The 20,270-nt window shown below is 37.3% G+C and overlaps 1 protein-coding gene across 1 annotated transcript in view; it reads left to right on the top strand.

The window, feature by feature from the left end:
• Window positions 1–20,270, top strand: part of DYNC2H1 (dynein cytoplasmic 2 heavy chain 1) — a 197,891-nt gene that overhangs the window by 31,841 nt on the left and 145,780 nt on the right. The window contains exons 31-46 of the mRNA XM_075724522.1: window positions 2,584–2,734; window positions 4,284–4,486; window positions 4,994–5,176; window positions 5,388–5,570; window positions 5,729–5,952; window positions 6,746–6,861; window positions 8,887–9,086; window positions 9,741–10,005; window positions 10,325–10,532; window positions 10,925–11,054; window positions 12,451–12,606; window positions 13,652–13,911; window positions 14,567–14,813; window positions 16,357–16,508; window positions 17,040–17,184; window positions 18,458–18,560. Coding sequence (XP_075580637.1) covers window positions 2,584–2,734; window positions 4,284–4,486; window positions 4,994–5,176; window positions 5,388–5,570; window positions 5,729–5,952; window positions 6,746–6,861; window positions 8,887–9,086; window positions 9,741–10,005; window positions 10,325–10,532; window positions 10,925–11,054; window positions 12,451–12,606; window positions 13,652–13,911; window positions 14,567–14,813; window positions 16,357–16,508; window positions 17,040–17,184; window positions 18,458–18,560 — 2,926 coding nt within the window. The remainder of the gene's footprint in view (window positions 1–2,583; window positions 2,735–4,283; window positions 4,487–4,993; window positions 5,177–5,387; window positions 5,571–5,728; window positions 5,953–6,745; window positions 6,862–8,886; window positions 9,087–9,740; window positions 10,006–10,324; window positions 10,533–10,924; window positions 11,055–12,450; window positions 12,607–13,651; window positions 13,912–14,566; window positions 14,814–16,356; window positions 16,509–17,039; window positions 17,185–18,457; window positions 18,561–20,270) is intronic.

The following is a 20,270-nucleotide window of genomic DNA, read 5'->3' as shown; positions in this document are numbered from 1 at the left end:
GGTGGGAGTGTCGATCTGCTGGAGGGTAGGATGGCCCTGCAGAGGGACCTGGACAGACTGGATCGATGGGCCGTGGCCAACTGTATGAGGTTCCACAAGGCTAAGTGCCGGGTCCTGCACTTGGGTCACAACAACCCCATGGAACGCTACAGGCTTGGGGAGGAGTGGCTGGAAAGCTGCCTGGCCGAAAAGGACCTGGGGGTGCTGCTGGTTGACAGCCGGCTGAACATGAGCCAGCAGTGTGCCCAGGTGGCCAAGAAGGCCAACAGCATCCTGGCTTGTATCAGGAATAGTGTGGCCAGCAGGAGCAGGGAGGTGATTGTCCCTCTGTACTCAGCACTGGTGAGGCCGCACCTGGAATACTGTGTCCAGTTTTGGGCCCCTCAATACAAGAAAGACATTGAGGTGCTGGAGCGTGTCCAGAGAAGGGCAACAAGGCTGGTGAAGGGTGTGGAGCACAGGCCTTATGAGGAGCGGCTGAGGGAACTGGGGTTGTTTAGCCTGGAGAAGAGGAGGCTGAGGGGAGACCTTATCGCTCTCTACAACTCCCTGAAAGGAGGTTGTAGTGAGGTGGGTGTTGGTCTCTTCTCCCAAGTAGTTAGCGGTAGGACGAGAGGAAATGGGCTCAAGCTGCGCCAGGGGAGGTTTAGACTGGAAATTAGGAAAAATTTCTTTATGGAAAGGGTGGCCAACCATTGGAAGAGGCTGCCCAGAGAGGTGGTGGAGTCACCATCCCTGGAAGTGTTCAAAAAACGGGTAGATGTGGCACTTCGGGATATGGCTTAGTGTAGTCTACCCTTGATTGGTTTAGGTGGGCTTGGTAGTGTAGGTTAATGGTTGGACTGGATGATCTTAAAGGTCTTTTCCAACCTAGACGATTCTATGATTCTATGGTTCTAAGACCATGCATGTCCAGGCAGTTTTTTAATGTCTCCAGTAATGGAGACGCCACCACCTTACTGGGCAACCTGTGCCAGGGCTCAGTCACCCTCACAGTAAAAAAGTGTTTCCTGATGTTCAGACTGAGCCTCCTCTGTTTCAGTTTGTGCCTGTTGCCTCAGGTCCCATCACTGGGCACCACTGAAAAGAGCCTGGCTCTGTCCACTTTGCACCCTCCCTTCAGGTATTTATAGAAATTGATAAGATCCCACCCCGAACCTTCTCTTCTTCAGGCTGAACAGTCCCAGCTCTCAGCCTTTCTTCATAGAAAAGTTGTTTCTTTGTGGCCTTTCACTGGACTGTGTCCAGTGAAGCATCTGTCCTTTTTGGCTCCTCTGTCACTTGGAGGAGGAAGTTGTCATTGATGGACTCCAGGAACCTCCTGGATTACTTATGTCTTGCTGTGTTACCCCTCCAGCAGGTATTGGGGTGGTGGAAGTCCCCTGTGAGGACCAGGGCCTGTGAATGTGAGGCTGCTCTTACCTGTCTGTAGAGGGCCTGATCCACTTGTTCTTCCTAGTCAGGTGGCCTGTAGTAGACACCCACTATAATGTCACCTTGACCTCTCCTTTCTTTAATCCTAACCCATAAACTCTCAGCTGGCTCCTTATCCATCCCCAGGCAGCGTTCCATGCACTCCAGCTGCTCTCTCACATAAAGGGCAACTCCCCCTCCTCGACTTCCCTTCCTGTCCTTCCTAATGAGCCTGCATCCCTCCATTGCAACACTCCAGCCGTGGGAGCCACCCCACCACATCTCCATGGTCCCAGCAAGATCATAGCCCTGCAGCTGCCCACAGATCTCGAATTCATTATGTTTATTCCCCATACTGCATGCATTAGCATACAGGCACTTTATAAAGGCACACCAGCATGTTGAGTTTCGGGAGAGGGTTTGGGGGATTTCTCCATAATGGTACATTGTAGGCACTTCCTTGCTGACATGCAAGTACTGGAGGTGACCCTGCTTCAGCCCCATTTTGTTGATTTTTGTAATCTCTTGCTGTCACATCACCCAATGGCCTTTGCTCAGTGATCCTGTCTGTCACTCTCCCACAGGCCTGCTGGTTACTCTCTCCCTCCCCCAGAATGTAGTTAATGTTACAAATCTTCAGATTGGTGCAATTGGTGGAATTTTTTGTTACAGATCTTTCCAGTTCCAAGTTTGTCTGAACCTTCATAGCTCAGACAGGGCTTTTCCAGTGAACTTAAAGTAATTAGAACGTAAGTGGAGTGTTAGAAACTGGAATGCAAAATACTGTGTTAGCAGATCAGTGACACAAAAAGTCAGAGGTGCTCCTGAGCCTGTTGAGTATGGGCTCAGCATGCCTGCAACGTGGTAGTTTCCATCTGACACATTGTTTAATAGGAAAAGATACTTTAAAAATTTTGCTGCCACACACTGTAGAACAGCTAAGGCACTTGCTGTATTAGATTACATTGCAAGTTTTCACTAAAATTTTTCAGGTTTTAAGATGGCTACATTTGTTCTTAAGAGCATAGCAAATGTGCGGCTTTATTTAAAAATGATACAGTAAAATACTTTAAATATCAGACATAATAAGCATTTATAAATTAATTGAAAAACTTTTTTTCTTTATGTCTCTGTACTTATAAAATGTAATTTGAACTTTCTCTTCCAAAGATACTTTCCTTGGCAGAACAAATTCAGTTCACTGAAGATGTTGAAAATGCTATCAAAGACCATAGTCTGCAACAACTAGAATTAGAACTCATGGCTAAACTGGAACATTATACTAGCATTGATACTAGTATAGAAGATACTGGGAGTACAGGTATAAAAATGATCATTAATATATAATTCTTTATAATTACTATGTAGTTGTGTTTAACATTCTGTTTACTTAAACAGGAAATTCTATAAATCTCTTGATTTGAGTTCATAAAGTTGAGTTACATAATTGAGTTCGTAAAGTTGAATTGAGCCACCTATTACTGCCAAGATTAGTGCATTTAATATTTCAGAGTGAACAATGGATTTTTATTTAGATTAAAAACTATCTTGTAGCATTTATATATTTGCAAACTCCTTTAATGAATTTTTTAATAACTTCTAATAATTTTTGGTTTATATATTTGCTGATAATTTGTCCTCACCTACTGAACTGTGCTCTAGTGTTATGTTTCACTGGAACTGGCCAAACAGCAGTTGAGGTACATTATGTCATGCCAATATGTTCTGTGTAACTGTGTAGGTGATTCTTTTTTTCTATCTTAGATGTATACATGTGCGTCTGAATTAATAATTCTTGAGTACCTCTGTAGCAAAACCAATAAATGAGTTATTCTCAAGACATGATTGTTCTGAATCTTATATAGTCCAAATAGGTTAGAATAATTATGCCTTTGAGTGCTTATTCCTCTCTTTTGACCAGAAGGGGGGCTTTGAATGACTACTTCAGATGTAAAATTCTTTAGTGTAGGTTAGGTGAGATGGTTCTTACCCTATACATATAAAAAGACTCAATTTGACATGTAGTTGATGATCTTCCACCACATTTATATAGCTGCTTATTGTATTAAATTCTGGTTTAGAATTTATGAACTGTTAACATCCAATATATTAATTAGGAACAGGATTCATATTGCGTACCTTCAGCAGTCTGTAAGTGTGTTTTTTTAATCTAAGCTCCCTTTCCGTGCTTTTTCTGTAGCCATTGGAGAAATGTCATCAGTTATAGAAGAGTGTTCATTCCATCTATTGTATAATACATTTACAGTAACCTTTTAGTTTGGATGATAGGTGTGGTTTTGAAGTGTGTTGCCTGATTATCCCCATTTACTTTGGTTTAATTCCCATCATGGAGTGGTATAGGAGCACACAAACTGGGTTTCTTTCAAATGAAACTAAATTAAAAAATATGTTCTCAGAGTACACTTAATGCACACAATCTGCTAATGAACATTCATTCCACATCACCCTAATTAGTCTGAGTAAAATCACCAGAGTGTGTGTAGTATGGTTTTCAGATCCTCAGCAGATCAATTAACAGATTGTGCCACAATGATTACTAGAGTGGACATAGCTGTAAACACTCCTGGAATAAACTGCTTTCCAGAAAAGCCTCTGTCTCTCTCTATTGAGTGCAGAGGCAGACAAAATCACTTCTAAATGACTGAAGTTACATGATGATTCACATTCTCTCTCAGGATCTCATTTTATGCTGCTTGCTTTAGATAATAAATAATATTACTGAATATAATTGAAACAAGATCTGAATAAAACCTGCTGATAATAGGAAGCAGCACGATGAACCTGAGAATTAGTAATGTATATCTTCCTTACTACAATGCTGTGATTATTTTTTTTGTGGTTATTTGCAGAATCAGGAATGCTTGAACTCAAGCTTAAAGCTCTGATTCTTGATATCATTCATAACATTGATGTGGTGAAGCAGCTGAATCAAGCTCAGGTTCACAATGTTGAAGACTGGGCTTGGAAGAAGCAGCTGAGATTTTATATGAAAGACCAAAAATGTTATGTTCAGATGGTAGATGCTGAACTCCAATATACTTACGAATATCAGGTGTGGTATTTTTAATTTTTAACTGGTGGATTTTATATATGTGTCAACTACTTTCTCATTTCACACATACTGCTGGTTGCCTCCCAACTGTTGCCATTTTTTTCAACTTTGTTGTGTCCTTAGCATGCTGTTTCATAGAAAATACTAAAAGATAGGGTAATCATTTTCATTCTTGATATTGATGGGATAAATGTAAGTTGTATGGAAAGCGGCTACAATATCATATAAATATTTTCTAATATGCTTGCTACTTTTATATATCAGAGTGCAGTTTCTTCTGTGTTGACCCCTTCTCTGTAATTCTAAAAAAACTTCTACAATGCTTTGACATTTGATATAAAAATCAGGAAAACTTCATAACCATAAACAAATTGATATACATAATGAGACAGTAATCTTGATCGTTGTCTTATGTTTTCAAATTAATGACTTATGAATTAAATTAATGAAATTACATTGTCAATAATTTCTGTCTGCTGATCAATATCATTTGTTTTGTTTCTGCAGGGTAATTCCCCTAAACTTGTTTATACACCTTTGACAGATAAATGTTACCTAACTCTTACTCAGGCTATAAAGATGGGCCTTGGAGGAAATCCCTATGGTCCAGCGGGAACTGGAAAGACAGAATCAGTAAAGGCCTTGGGTGGACTACTTGGAAGACAAGTATTAGTCTTTAATTGTGATGAGGTGAATATGGTTCTGTACAATTTAGGAAATGGATTTCTATGCTCATACTTCATAAAGCAATATTATATTCTAGAAATATGTTTGATCATTTGTCAGTTTCCATTAGAAATTTGTGGATATTTCCAATGACATATTTTTTAACAGATGGGAAGACAGCCTTCCATTACTTTCTTGTTATTTGAATTTTGATAGCATTGTTTTTAATTTTAAGGGCATTGATGTGAAGTCGATGGGGCGCATATTTGTGGGCTTAGTGAAGTGTGGTGCCTGGGGCTGTTTTGACGAATTCAATAGACTTGAGGAAGCTGTACTGTCTGCAGTATCCATGCAGATTCAGACAATTCAACATTCATTGAAGAAACATAGTCCTGTATGTGAGATGCTTGGCAAAAAGGTACAGCAAAACTTACTTACTTTTTTCTTATAAAAATAGTCTATAAACAACTCGGTCAAACGTAAAAACTGGTTACTGTAACTAAACATAGTCCACCCAACATTTCTCAATACTGTTTCATATGACAATATACTATTACAATGTACTTCTAATACTAGGTTGAAATGGATCATAATTCTGGAATTTTTATCACTCTGAATCCTGCTGGAAAAGGTTATGGAGGAAGACAAAAACTGCCTGATAACCTCAAACAACTTTTTAGGCCAGTTGCTATGACTCATCCAGACAATGAACTCATTGCAGAAGTGATTTTGTATTCAGAAGGCTTTAAGGATGCTAAAATACTCGGCAGAAAATTAGTGGCTATTTTTAATCTAGCAAGGTAAGGGGATTTTTTTGCCTTAGTCATGTTGCCTTTCTAATTCTCTTACCTCCTGCTTTTATTTTCGCATTGATCCTTCTGGTTATCTCACTGCCATCTTGTTTCTTCTCCACCTAGTATATGCCAAAGCATGACTGTAGGGATACAATCTACGCATGCTTTCTGTTAATTTTGTGTAATATTTTATGACTTGGATATTGCAGAAAGCTATGTATCAGAAGAAACTAGACATAAAACTGCAGGTTTGGGGTCATCTAAAGTTTTGCATTCAATACAGCTCATAAGTCTGAATGGTATATCATGCAACTCTGTAGATACTAATTTAACTTATAAAATAAAAATATTGCAATATATTGGGAGGTTCAGGTGTAAAAATGTCTGGAATGCAGTTATAATCTCAAGGTGGCAAAGTGCTGCTCCCCTGTTATACTCACTGAATATGAATGTGAGCATATGAATGCTCACAAGCATTGTGTTGAATTTAGACCCCTGAAACTGTGGAAATGCAAGTGACTGTTTGGTTATAAGTATGCATGTTAGAGAGAACAAAGTGCAGAGGTTTCAATTAATGCTGTTAGGGACAATAATAAATACATAGCTGTTGGATATAATCCCTCTGAAAGTTTCAGACTGTCATTGCTTATATCTCTGAAATGCATTACAGATGGTGCTACAAATACTCATCAGTTTCTCTTTTGCCCAAAACCATATTAGGAGCATGTTCGTTTGCCAAACAAAAATTTCAGGTGCTGTCACCTAAATCTTACTGCAATATTGTTGTTTTTAAATTTAGGGAGCTTTTGACACCACAGCAGCACTATGATTGGGGTTTACGAGCATTGAAGACTGTTTTGAGAGGCTGTGGCAGTCTTCTTCATCAACTGAAGAAAAGTGAAGCAAAGCAAGAAAGTAAGGTTGACCATGCAAAACTTTGGATTATTTAGGATATTGTACAGATATCATTCACTACAGCTTTCTTGTTCACTGGAGTTTTGAGAAGCCATGGCTTGGATCTGGAGGCCATTTAGAAAAGAAACAAGTATCTGTGAAAGTCCTCCTTCATTAGGAGATCACAAAAGACTGTTGTCATATTCTAGAGTGAGCTTTTATATGATAAGAATATAGATATAGGACTTTGTTCTGGGATGATTTTGAGTGATTCTCAAAGGCTCTTGTTTCCACTTGGCTTAGGCTGGGAAAGTTGATCCTCTGATGCTGTCATTATTCATCAGTCATCAGACCATTTTGATTCTATTTGAGGATTGCTAAAATAGTCACATAGCATTAGATTCAGATTGGTAGACAGAGACAAATGTAAGGACAGGTAGAAATGATAGAAATGTATTGGACTAGACTGGGTCACTATTTTTTTTTTTTAAGATTTTTTAAATGATTGTTGTTGTTTAGATGTTAAATGAGTGGGAATTAAGAGTGTGGGATGGATGAGCATTTCACAACTTTAGGACACAACTGCTTCTTGTTTGCTTAAACAGCATGTATCTGTCCAGACTATACCGGAAGTTTTTAGAGACAGCCTTGGTTTACAAATCTTGGCATAATAAACGGTCTGACAACTTTAAATAATTAGTAATTGACTTCAGTTTGGATCTGCCAAAGAAAGATTACCAGAAATGTGTTTTAGGGCACATTGCTATCACTGTTCCTTGCTATGACATTTTAGCTTCATGTGTAGATATGTGAAATTTGCTGAAATTGGTTTGGTCTGGTTTAAATTATAATTTTCAGTAACCCTGTGAAAGGCAAGGTGGATGGATTTAGCTTATGATTTAGACCCAGAAATTTTTCTTTTTTTTTGTTTTTGTTTTTAATCTCTTAGCTTGGGAAGCTTAAGATATTTCCAACAAATGCGGTTACCTGTTACTTTATGTTTGCTTGTGTTATTGAGTCAAAATCCTTTGGCATGTCAAAATGTTGGCCATGTTCTTAAATGTTGCTTAAATTTTGTATTACTTCCGTTAGTAAAGCAGATCAACCTTTCTAAATCAAGTTCCTTAATGTCAACATTTTTCCTCTTAACTGTTTATCATGCTATTTAGAAAATTTGCCTGTAGAAGCTTTTGCATTTAAGACATCATTTAGATTGAAAATCCTTGAACTTTTTCCAAATTCTAGAAGGGTATACTAATCCTTAACCTCTGGAACATCTGGGAAAAAGCCATGGGAAAAAGGGAAGTTAGGGAACAGACACTTTCTGTCCCTTGTGTTGAATTTAGGCTATAGTGCGTTCTGGTTTGAGGCAATCATGCATCCAGAAGGAGGGCAGAAACACAGTATGATTTTCACCTGTGGTTCCTAGTCCTGCTCTCTGCAAATGCACATGTTTTACATGAGAAAGTAATTTGATTAAAAAAGCAAGAAACCAGAGATCAGAGCCCTGTGCCTTTCCCATTGTGAGTATCTCTATTTTTCTGGCAGAGTAAAGCTTTCCTGTGGCTGTTTTCGTTCTGGTCTCAAAACACTTACATTTCCATGGTACTTCAGATTCCAGAGGAGTTGTGGAGGGTGTTCATAGTTAATTAGGACACACTTGAGAGATGTGACTTCAAACTGCCTCTGGCAGAGTAAGGTCTAGAATCCAGGTCCTTAATTTCTTTCATGAGTGCTTTAACAAGTAAGCTATTGTGCACTGCTAATCTTAGTCCCACTTTAATCGTTAGGCTATTGTGTACTATCTGGGCAACGTCATAACCATCTCATATCTGTACAGAATGCATTTGTGAGCATATATGATACTTACAGTACGACACTCATCTAACTTCCTAGTAGAGTGGTACATGAACTGGAATGTAGTCTGCTCTGTGATTCCACCTTCAATGTCTTTGCAGTATGGGCTACGGTGCTGATATATTCCAAGGAAAAAAAAAACCCAACAAACAGCTTAAACTGATCTGGCTTCTTTGCTTCTATTTCCAGTTAACGAAAGTCACATGGTGGTTCAAGCTCTGCGGCTTAATACCATGTCAAAGCTTACATTTGCAGACTGTGCACGATTTGATGCACTGGTTAAAGATGTATTTCCTGGCATTGATTTTCAAGATGTGGAATATGCTGAGTTAACTACAGCTCTACAACAAGTCTTTGAAGAAGCAAACTTGGAAATTATAAGCACCCAGGTAAACATCAACTACAGCAACAAAACAATACAAGTTACTCTGAATTAAACTAATTTCTCATTTCATTTGACTCATTTCTGTTTACTTCTGAAAGAAATCTTTTATAAAAAAGTGAGAATAACTAATAGATTCTAATGACATGTATATAAAAAATAGATGTGTGTGTTTGAAGCATGGTAGATCAGTTGTAATTGAAAGAAAAATAGTGCAAGGAAAATTAAGATGTGAACATGTGACACAGTTTTGTTCAAGTCATGTGCAAACTCCAATGAATGTTTTGGACAGTGAAAGAATTAAGTGTATGAACATTTGGTTTTATCAAGCAGTTCTGTGTCTCATTTACATTTATTTATTGTAGGGCTGTATGAAGTTTTGTGACTAAAGGTTCATTAAATTCTCAGTAAAAATATGCCCAAAGAGGGCTGATATTTTTATATTAGTAATTTAGTGAAATGATTCTAACATGCAAAATAAGTTTCTTGATATTCTTTAGTATCATGATTTTAATTACTTCTGCAAATACCTATTGTTTAAAAAAATAAGATTACAGAAACAAAGTGACTGCATCCAAACTAAATTGGAAAAACATTAAAAAAGAACATGATTGATTTAACTTTACAACTTCACATAGCCATTATCTCTTTTATTATCTAGATCAAGAAGGCTTTGGAATTATATGAGCAACTACGTCAAAGAATGGGTGTAGTTATTGTAGGTCCAAGTGGTGCAGGTAAATCAACACTTTGGCGGATGTTAAAGACAGCACTTGGTAAAACTGGCAAAGTAGTGAAACAGTATACTATGAATCCCAAAGCTATGCCTCGACATCAGTTGCTGGGCCATATTGACATGGATACCAGAGAATGGTCTGATGGCGTGCTTACAAATAGTGCTCGACAAGTGGTACGAGAACCTCGAGGTATGTTTGTGACATTGTTAAATGTCATTATGCTTAGATTACTGAAATTGTTTATCAGTTACATTTCTATATTACGTTATTTGTGCATAGCATAAGGTAAGAAAAACTTGGTGACAGTCATAGTCTAGAACAATATGTGCTTTCCAGATTTTGTGATAAGAAAGCAAAAATATACATCAGAAGATAAAACATGTAAGGAATATCTTTAAAGAGTTGTTATAATGAAGGAAGAGTAATAAATAGTGCTAAAATAGCAAGGGGTGATATTCTTTAATTTTTTTTCTTACATTTGATGTTTTATTTTTGTGTCTGGAAATAGATATTACTTCATGGATAATTTGTGATGGTGATATTGATCCTGAATGGATTGAATCTTTGAATTCTGTTTTGGATGACAACAGATTGTTGACTATGCCCAGTGGAGAAAGAATTCAATTTGGCTCAAATGTCAACTTTATATTTGAAACTCATGACCTTAGCTGTGCCTCTCCTGCTACAATATCTCGCATGGGAATGATCTTTCTGAGGTAAGTCACAGGAGTATTACATACTTCTAAAGTAAGCCAATATACCTACTTTTCTTTTCTTGAAAGATAGTCTAAAGTGGATGGAGCAGTTTAATGACTTGCTTGCACTTACGAAGCAAATCACTGGGGGAGTTTGCTTTAGGTTGCATGTCTCCCTTCTACGCAGTCCTGTTATAACCTTTTAGCCAATATATCTCAGACTTTTTGAAAGAGACATGGTGGATTCTTTCTTTCTGTGTGACCCTTAAGAGAGCCCAAATATTGATTAGAAATTCTTGTTAAAGTCTTTCCCTGAACTTGTCCTAGAATTTTTTTGTTCCCTTTGAACATCTGTGTGAAGATGTGGATGCCTTGTGTTTGTTTGATTCGTGTTTTGTTTTGCTTTGACTTAGTGATGAAGATACAGATCTTAATTCTCTGATAAAGTCTTGGCTAAGAAGTCAGCCAGAAGAATGCAGATACAACCTTGAAAATTGGATTGGGGACTATTTTGAAAAGGCTTTAAACTGGGTTGTGAAGAAGGTTAGTAACTGAATACTTAATCAATTTTCAGCTTCTGTTAAGATGATCCATTTATCTAGTTTAACACTGAAGAGAACATTCGTATGAGTTTTTGAATTTTAAGTAAAAAAGAAATCTCAGTGCTTCTTTGGTTGCTGTTTTCTTCATAAGATTAATACTGGAACCATTCTAATCCATTTCCAAAACTTAATTGCTATACTTAAAGTTTTGAAACATTTAATACAATTTTAACTAGTTAAAGCCTTGTATTTCTGTGAAACTTAATATCTGTCTTTAATTTTCCATACCAGACATTTCTTTATATGTTTTTGAGGACCTGAAAGATTTGAATGTCTAAACTAAAAAACAAAGTGAAGAAATTGTTTTTCTAGGTTTAAGTTATTGACTATAACAACAAAAAAAAAAAGCTAAAATTTGAAAAGTTGCACAGTGTAGACCGGAGCTTGTAACAGGTTGGGGAGAAATGTAATGCTAGACACCTAAAAAGATTGATAGAGGCATATCTAAAAAAGTAGTCTGTTCAGAATGGTAATTTTTCACAGCTCCCACTAAGCTGTCCTGGATTTAAGTATGTAACTTCAGTTCTTTAGGATTCAACTCAAAACCTTAACTGAAAGATGTTTTAATAGACAAAAGGTAATATGTAATAACAGTATTACCAAAGGATAGTCCAAAACCTTGTACATTATCTGGATTCTGGGATTCTGGGATGTACATCAAGATAATTGTTCTGCATATGCTATATTTTCTTAAGTAGTCTGGATGCTTCCCTGCCTCCCCTTGTTCTGAAGGAGTTGCATTTGCATTGAACGAGTGGCTTATATTGCACAAAACATTATTTAGGAGAAATCCCCACTGCTGTGGCAAGTAAGCTAGTATTTGGGAGACCTGCATTACCTGCCTTTTGGAAATACATACGGTCCTGTTGTGTTTTTAATATTATTTCCCCTCTTGCTTCTTTCACCCATGGAGATTTTTAGACTTTTAAAGTATCTTCAGGTGGACACAGAGGAAAAATGATGACACTGATCCTGAGGCTGCAAATCCCTTTTGGTGTTAAAAAGCAAAATCCGTAACTAATCCATTCACAAGAAAGATCTCCAGTATACAGTTTTGTTGATTTCTTATAGATTTCTCAAAATCTGTAAGGAAAGTTCTGATTGCTTAACCTAAATTACATCAGTACATAGTCTGGAATTAAAACTTCCAAACCAATGCTTAAAATTAATTAAATTAAATTAATTTCATGTCACATGAATTTTCTAGAACAACAGCAGTGTTGAGAACTTTCATCATTTGTAGAAGTGTCAAAGAGCAATGAGTAATGGTCTGCTAGCAATACATCACATTTATTTTTAGGAGTATATTTAAATCTACTACAACTTGCAATTTACAGAATGACTCTGTGGTTGAAACAAGTTTAGTTGGAACTGTGATGAATGGACTGTCTCATCTTCATGGGTGTACTGATCGTGGACAGTTTATTATTAACTTGTTACGGGGTCTCGGTGGCAACCTGAACATGAAATCACGACACGAATTTGCAAAAGAGGTAATAATCTTTTTCAGCAAGTTAAAAATTTCTCAGTATATGTAGTAGGAATAGTGATTTTCTGTCTTGTAACAATACAAATTCACAATAATAGAATATCCATGCTCTAATTTGTTTGCAATCTCTGTTGTCTATAGGGAAATAGCTCAGAAGCAAAGGAGTGTTTCATATGTCACTGATATGCTGCTAAGTCCATTCAGCCCAGATATCAAATCTTGGTGCTGCACCAAGAGATACAAAATGGCCCCTGTCCATACCATTTTATGCAAGGACCCACTATAGCAGACCGCGTGTGTGTATATGTATTGTGTATATGTAATACGGATTAATTTTTGTGGTTTTTTTTCTGTTCAGTATGCTTGAAATAATAATGTGGGGCCTTTGCACCTCACCAGGGAGGTGTTTTCACAGCATTATTTTGAGGTTATGTATTGTATGCACTGGGGTATGGTTCTGTCTTTGTGTAAATACTTGAGGGCACAAGGACTGGGGAATAGTGTGGAGAACTATGTGGGTATACTGGTCTGTAGTGTCTGCAGAAGGCTGTCCCTGGAGATAGTTATCTCCACAATCACCCTTGGGTTTTGTGTTCGGGAGAAGGAAATAGTTCCTTCCAAAAGAAGGGCTGGAGCTATAACATATATAGAGGGAAGGTGGTAAAGGTTTAGACTCAGCTTCTAGAATTAGCTATTGATGCATGTGAAAGATTTATCTTGTTCTTCTTATTATAATTATGGATGTTGCCTAATAGGAAAAAAAATTAAATAAAACTTTGCTAAATACAGTTTATTGTATGTCCTTTATATTATGAAAAAGTAACATGTGGAAGAGTAGTATGTTACTGTTTAGTTAAGGACTTAATCATAAAGTATATGCATAACATGGCTGAATTTTCAAAGGCAGCCTTAAAATTATCAAATCAAAGCATTAAATGTTTGATTTTACAGAAGTATTCTTTGACCATTCTTTAGATTAACTTGAAATTGTAGATCTTGTCATTAGGAGTAGGGATTTAACAGAAGCTTCATTTTTATTTTTTTTAAAGATCTTCAGCTGGGCACAAGAATCTCCACCAGATCCGAGGAAGCCCCTGGACACATATTATGATACTGACACTGGACAGCTAATGCTATATCAGCTGAAAAAAAATGAAAATCTAACAGCTGATGACTTCAGTAATCTCCAAACACTTCCCGTCATCCAAACCCCTGACATGCAGAGAGGCTTAGATTACTTTAGACCCTGGCTAGACTTTAACAATAAGCAGCCATTTCTTCTTGTGGGTCCTGAAGGATGTGGAAAGGGGTAAAAAGTATTTCCTGTTTTAAGCAAAATATACTTCTAGCTATTTGACGAAGTTTGTAATATTTTGTTATAATGGTTTTATTGTATGACTTTCTGCTAGAATATTACTTGTTTAGGTTACTAATAAAACAAACCTGTAGCGGCAAATAGGTAAATTCTTATGAAGATCTACAGGGAAAGTTCAGGCTGCCACTATGTGTCTAAGACATCTGAATGAGGCTTTTAGGTATGAAACAGGACCTTTGGAAAACCTGTGCTGTAATGGAGCAACAGCTGAAAGGCACATGAGGAATCCAGTCTCATCTCAAGAGGCACTAGATGCCTGTTTGCAGGCAACTGAATTTAGCTCATCCTGTTGCCTATCTTAGATTCCTTATTTAGTTGGGTTGGATTGATATATACAAGGTATTTAGGTTAAGTATTTGTTTTGTGTAGCTGTATACTACACTTACTGAATTTTTTGAAGGGAAAATATTACAGTTATGAAGGCAAGAATGTTTAATTCAGCAAACCTCATGCATCGCCTGTTACATTAATACAGTATGTAGTATATGCATTTTAATTAAAAAACTATACAATATCTTTGGATACACAGTATTTTAATGCATTTATGTATTACTTATGCTTATATGTTTGTACATGTTTGCTTTTTTAGGATGCTGCTTCATTATGCATTTTCTCAACTCCGATCCACTGAGATTGCTACCATTCACTGCAGTGCACAAACTACCTCTCAACATCTTCTACAAAAATTGAGTCAAACTTGCATTGTAATCAGTACAAACACTGGGCGAGTATACAGACCAAAGGACTGTGAAAGGCTTGTTTTGTACTTAAAGGATATCAACCTACCCAAACCTGATAAATGGGGAACAAGCACTCTCGTGGCTTTTCTACAGCAGGTGAACACTTATTTCTGTTATTTATAAGGAGACTTAAGTATATTGGAAATAGTTTAGTGTATGTAGTAAATACCTACATTGGTTATTTTGAGTTAACATCCTGCATCTGTAGTGACATTAGTTTTGTTTGTACTTTGATAGAATATGTAGGTGTCAGCCAGAAATAAGATACCATTTTTATTTGGCTTATATGCATAAGTAAATTAAGACAGTGCTTACCTCAGTGACTTATAACTCTGTAGGCATATGAATGACAAGAAAATCGTCAAGAGTAGTAAGCATGGATTCATCAAAAGCAAGTCATGCTTGACCAACTTGATAAACTTCTATGATGAAATGACAGACCTGGTAGACAAGGGGAGAGCAGTGGATATGGATATTTTGTATGAGATTGAACAAGGCTACATGCTGGGTCCTGCACTTGGGTCACAACAACCCCATGCAACACTGCAAGCCTGGGGAAGAGTGGCTGGAAAGCTGCTTGACAGAAAGGGACCTGGGGGTGTTGGTCAACAGCTGGCTCAATATGAGCTGGCAGTGTGCCCAGGTGGCCAAGAAGGCCAACAGCATCCTGGCTTGTATCAGGAATAGTGTGGCCAGCAGGAGCAGGGAAGTGATCGTCCCCCTGTACTCAGCACTGGTGAGGCTGCACCTGGAATACTGTGTCCAGTTTTGGGCCCCTCACTACAACAAGGACATTAAGGTCCTTGAGTGTATCCAAAGGGCAATGAAGCTGGTGAAGGGTCTAGAGCACAAGTCTTATGAGGAGCAGCTGAGGGAATTTGGGTTGTTTAGCCTGGAGAAAAGGAGGCTGAGGGGAGACCTTATTACGCTCTACAACTACCTGAAAGGAGGTTGTAGTGAGGTGGGTGTCAGTCTCTTCTCCCATGTAGCAAGTGATAGGACGAGAAGAGATGGCCTCAAGTTGTGCCAAGAGAGGTTTAGATTGGATATTAGGAAAAATTTATTCACGGAAAGAGTAGTCAAGCATTGGAACAGGCTGCCTAGGGAAGTGGTTGAGACCCCATCCCTGGATGTATTTTAAAAGACGTGTAGATGTGGCGTTTAGGGACCTGGTTTAGTGTTGGACTTGGCAGTGTTAGGTTAATGGTTGGACTTGATGATCTTTAAGGTCTTTTCCAAACCTAAATTATGATACTATTCTATGATATAGACTACCTGGACTCCACTAAGGCTGTCTCCCAAAAGATCCTCACAGAAAAGCTGTTGATGGCACAGACTGGATAAGCAGATAGTGAGGTGGGTTGAAAACTGGCTGAATGGCCAGGCCCAGATGTGGAGATCAGTGGCACAAAGTCTAGCTGGAGGCCAGTACCTGTTTAAAATCTTCATTAATGATCTGGACAATGGGGCAGAGTGTACCCTCAGCAAGTTTGCAGCTGACCCCAAACTGGTAGGAGTAGTATACCTCTGGCAGTTAAGAGAACAGTGATAATGGTATACTTCTCACTAATCTTTTTTTATTTTTGGTAAGATATTCTGTTGGCTTTCTTTTAATACAATATGTATTTAATTATTAAAGGTTCTTACATATCAAGGATTTTATGATGAAAATCTGGAATGGGTTGGTTTAGAAAACATCCAAATTGTGGCTTCCATGTCTGCTGGAGGAACATTAGGAAGACATAAACTTACCTCCAGATTTACATCTATTGTTCGTCTCTGTGCAATTGAGTAAGTATGTGGAAATTAGTGTGACTCTCAGAACTGAGATTCAGCCTCTGTTTATGGGGCCCTTCCTGAATGTAGTCTTTATGAAGATGTGGCTGTTCTAGTCTTTCATCTTTTCTAATGGTTTGGGATCTTCAGATTTGGCGGTTTGGTGCCTCTTGGCACTAGAAACCAGGTAAGGAGCAATCTGTAGCTACCTGTTGATAGTGAAGTGTTTGAAATATGTTTCCTGTTGGATGATTTTGCTTTCAGTAAACTGCTTTCTGCAGCTTTGCATTAAGGTGCTGTTTGGTTACAAAATCAGAGAAATTGAAAATAAATTAGTTTGGTTTTAAGATTGAACACATTTACAGATGTATTTAGAAAATTTCTGAGGGTGGCCTATTGCAATAAAATGATAATTTTACTTAGCCACTAGATGGAGATGCTATTCATCGAAATTTCTCAGTAATTGTATATATAACTTTGAATCATTTTAATAAAAAAAATGAACAATGATAGTCCATAATGATTACTTTTTATTTACCTTTGTAGCTATCCAGGAAGAGACCAACTGCAAACTATTTATAGTGCCTACTTGGAACCTGTACTACAGCAAAACCTAAAGAATCACCCTGTTTGGGGTTCTTTACCAAAAATACATCAGCTAGCAGGATCTATGGTTCAAGTATATGAACAGGTGTGGAAATTTAATTTCTTTTTTCAAGGAGATGGAGAATTGACAATTTTTTTTAAAAAAATAGCTGTTGGTATCAACAAGAGAATAAAAACGTTTATCAGTATTAAGATCTAAGTTTATATCTTTTTCATAATGTTGATACAAATTTTAAAGCTACTTCCTCGCAGAGAATCCTAGGTATTAGAGGGAGACTGAGTAAGTGGTGAGTGCTCTTGCTTTCCCACAGATTTACTGTATAATTTTGGCAAGCATCTTAATCCATCTATATTTTCAGTTCCTGATTTATAAAAGATGGATAGTAGTGTTTTCCTACTTACTGGATGAGGAGACAGTGTACTTTAAAGACTTTTATGTGCTGAGATGTTACGGGTGCAATTATGAATACAGAAGAGATATGAGGGTGCAGTCCCTTATACACATCAAGGACTATTTATTAAAATTTTATGCAGTTAAAAATAGGTGCTTAGACACACAAGTTCTTTTTATCCTCCCACTTAAAATTTTTCAGACCTCTACCTAGCAAAACACTTAAGTACTTACTTTTCTTAATCATGTACATAGCCTTACTGGGGTAGATACTGTGGGGATGTAGGTGCTTACTGTATGTTCCAAAAATGTATGCATGTCCCTATCTAGACAGAACCATGATACCAAACTGATCTTTATGACTGCAATGCAGGAATAGTCACTGGCTAGCATGCACCAATTAGTAGGAGTTTCATATGGTATTATCAATGTATTCTAAGAAATCTAAGTTTAAATCTCATCACACGAGGACCAAATAACTGATGAAGGCAGTTATTCTCTGAATTAAAGATAGAGTTGTAAGTTAAAATATCCTCTTTGGGGGAAGAGTTAGTATTTCTATAAGTCTTTTGTAGTGACTGTTACAGATTTAGGTAGTTTTTTTATTACACTTTTGTATTTCGTTTGCATTTTATATTTGATATTGCTTTAAAAAATTGTCTGTTTTGTCTAATAAGACTGCACTAACAGTCCTAGGTGACATATGCAGTTGTTTGCACCAAAAATGGTACAGAAGAAAGGTTCTATTTATGAGAAAATCTTTTGTGCTCAGAAAACAAGATTTAAACAATGCATCTCTGCACTTTCAAAAAAACCCTAATGAGTGCATTAATAAAATATCTAAATATATAGTCCTAATAGAAAACTAATTTATCTGGTATTTGAGAAAAATCTAAAGCTACACTTCCAAGCATTTTACATTTTACATTTTAAAACATCACAACCCTCCACCCCGTTCTGTTTTTAGGTACGAGCGAAATTCACAGTTGATGATCACAGTCATTACCTTTTTACACCATGTATTCTTACTCAGTGGGTTCTTGGTTTATTCAGATACGATTTAGCAGGTGGTAAGTCCCTTATTTGTTTTTAATTTATAAAGCAGTTCTAAAATGGCCTAAAGTATTATTGATGTCAGTCTTACTGTTGGCTTCACATGCAACTGATTAACCTATGGTACTCTTTCTAAGCTGTGAACTGTCTGTAACTCAATAGAGGGAAAAAATGCCTAACAATTAATTTCATAACATATAGTAAACACACTGAAAACACTCAATGATATTTTAAAATACATGTGGGAGCTATTTATAGATTAAGGGAAGCTAGCAGGTTGGGATTGCATTCTGTACTATGGGAAGATGAATTGTACCCTCTACTCCCCACCATTTTTTTCTGGTTTTTGGGGCGTTTTGGACTGGGGGTTTTTTTTGAGCATACGTCTTGTCTTCTGGATTCCCAGAGGCTTGCCTCTTATGCTTCTCTTTTTATACCTGGTTGTATAAACCTGGTGAAGTGACTGTGGAACTACAACTGGTACACACCATCTATGACCTACTTAACAAAAGAAGAATATAACCACCCTTAAAGATACAGAAACATCTAGAAAACTCTCTCATCTGTATAAAAGTTTACAAATACCTATAGAAGAGCATAAATATTCTCACAATTTGGGAATGCTTGGTAATTACAGTCTAGTCTCAAAGTTCTTTCCTTAACGTTGGAAATGGTGAAATTTGGAAAGGTATTCAATTTTGTGTGCTTTTCCAAATAGACAGCATAGGCTTTTTCCTAATATAATTTTTGTCTTTGAAACTGCTATTATGACTAGATTATGAGCAATTACTCCATAGCGTGTTTTAGCTCTTACATCAATTAAAGGTTTACATACAATAATTAAAGGTTTACATAAAGAGCTGCTTAAAGAGTATAGAAGTGGTAAGAATGTTATGCTCGTATTCCATTTATTTTCTGGGATCATCAGATGGTATAAATGTAGCTTGAATGAGGTCGGAAAAGCTACACTGACAGTCAATGAATAGGTAATCTCAGCCTGTTTAAGGACTCCATTCTTGTATCTGATTGTGACATATTGTCATGGTTTAATCCCAGTCAGCAGCTAAGCACCATGCAGCTGCTCACTTACTCCCCCTGCCCCGGTGGGATGGGGGAGATAATCAGAAGAGTAAGAGTGAGAAACACTCCTGGGTTGAGATAAGAACAGTTTAATAATTGAAATAAAGTAAAATAGTAATGATAATAGTAACAATATAAAAATAATAATAATAATAATAATATACAAAGCAAGTGATGCACAATGCAATTGCTCACCACCCGCTGACTGATACCCAGACAGTTCCTGAGCAGCGATCGCGGCTCCCCAGGCAGCTCCCCCCAGTTTCTGTACTGAGCATGATGCCATATGGTATGGAATAGCCCTTTGGTCAGTTTGGGTCAGCTGTCCTGGCTGTGCCCCCTCCCAGTTTCTTGTGCCCCTGGCAGAGCATGGGAAGCTGAAAAGTCCTTGACTAGCATAAGCAGTACTTAGCAACAACTAAACCATCAGTGTGTTATCAACCTTATCCTCATCCTAAATCCAAAACACAGCACTATGTCAGCTATTGGGAGGAAGATTAACTCTATCCCATCCTAAACCAGGACACATATGTGTACGCTTTTTCAGTGATGAGCAATATTGTATGTCATTTACTCACCTCACCTTCCTTCTTTTGTGAAGAATATTGAAGCTTTGTATTCTCTAGTGGCATTTTATAATACAGTCT

The sequence above is a fragment of the Pelecanus crispus genome, chromosome 1, assembly GCF_030463565.1.
Source record: "Pelecanus crispus isolate bPelCri1 chromosome 1, bPelCri1.pri, whole genome shotgun sequence".
Lineage (NCBI taxonomy): Eukaryota > Metazoa > Chordata > Aves > Pelecaniformes > Pelecanidae > Pelecanus > Pelecanus crispus.
This window is presented reverse-complemented; position numbering and strand designations above follow the sequence as displayed.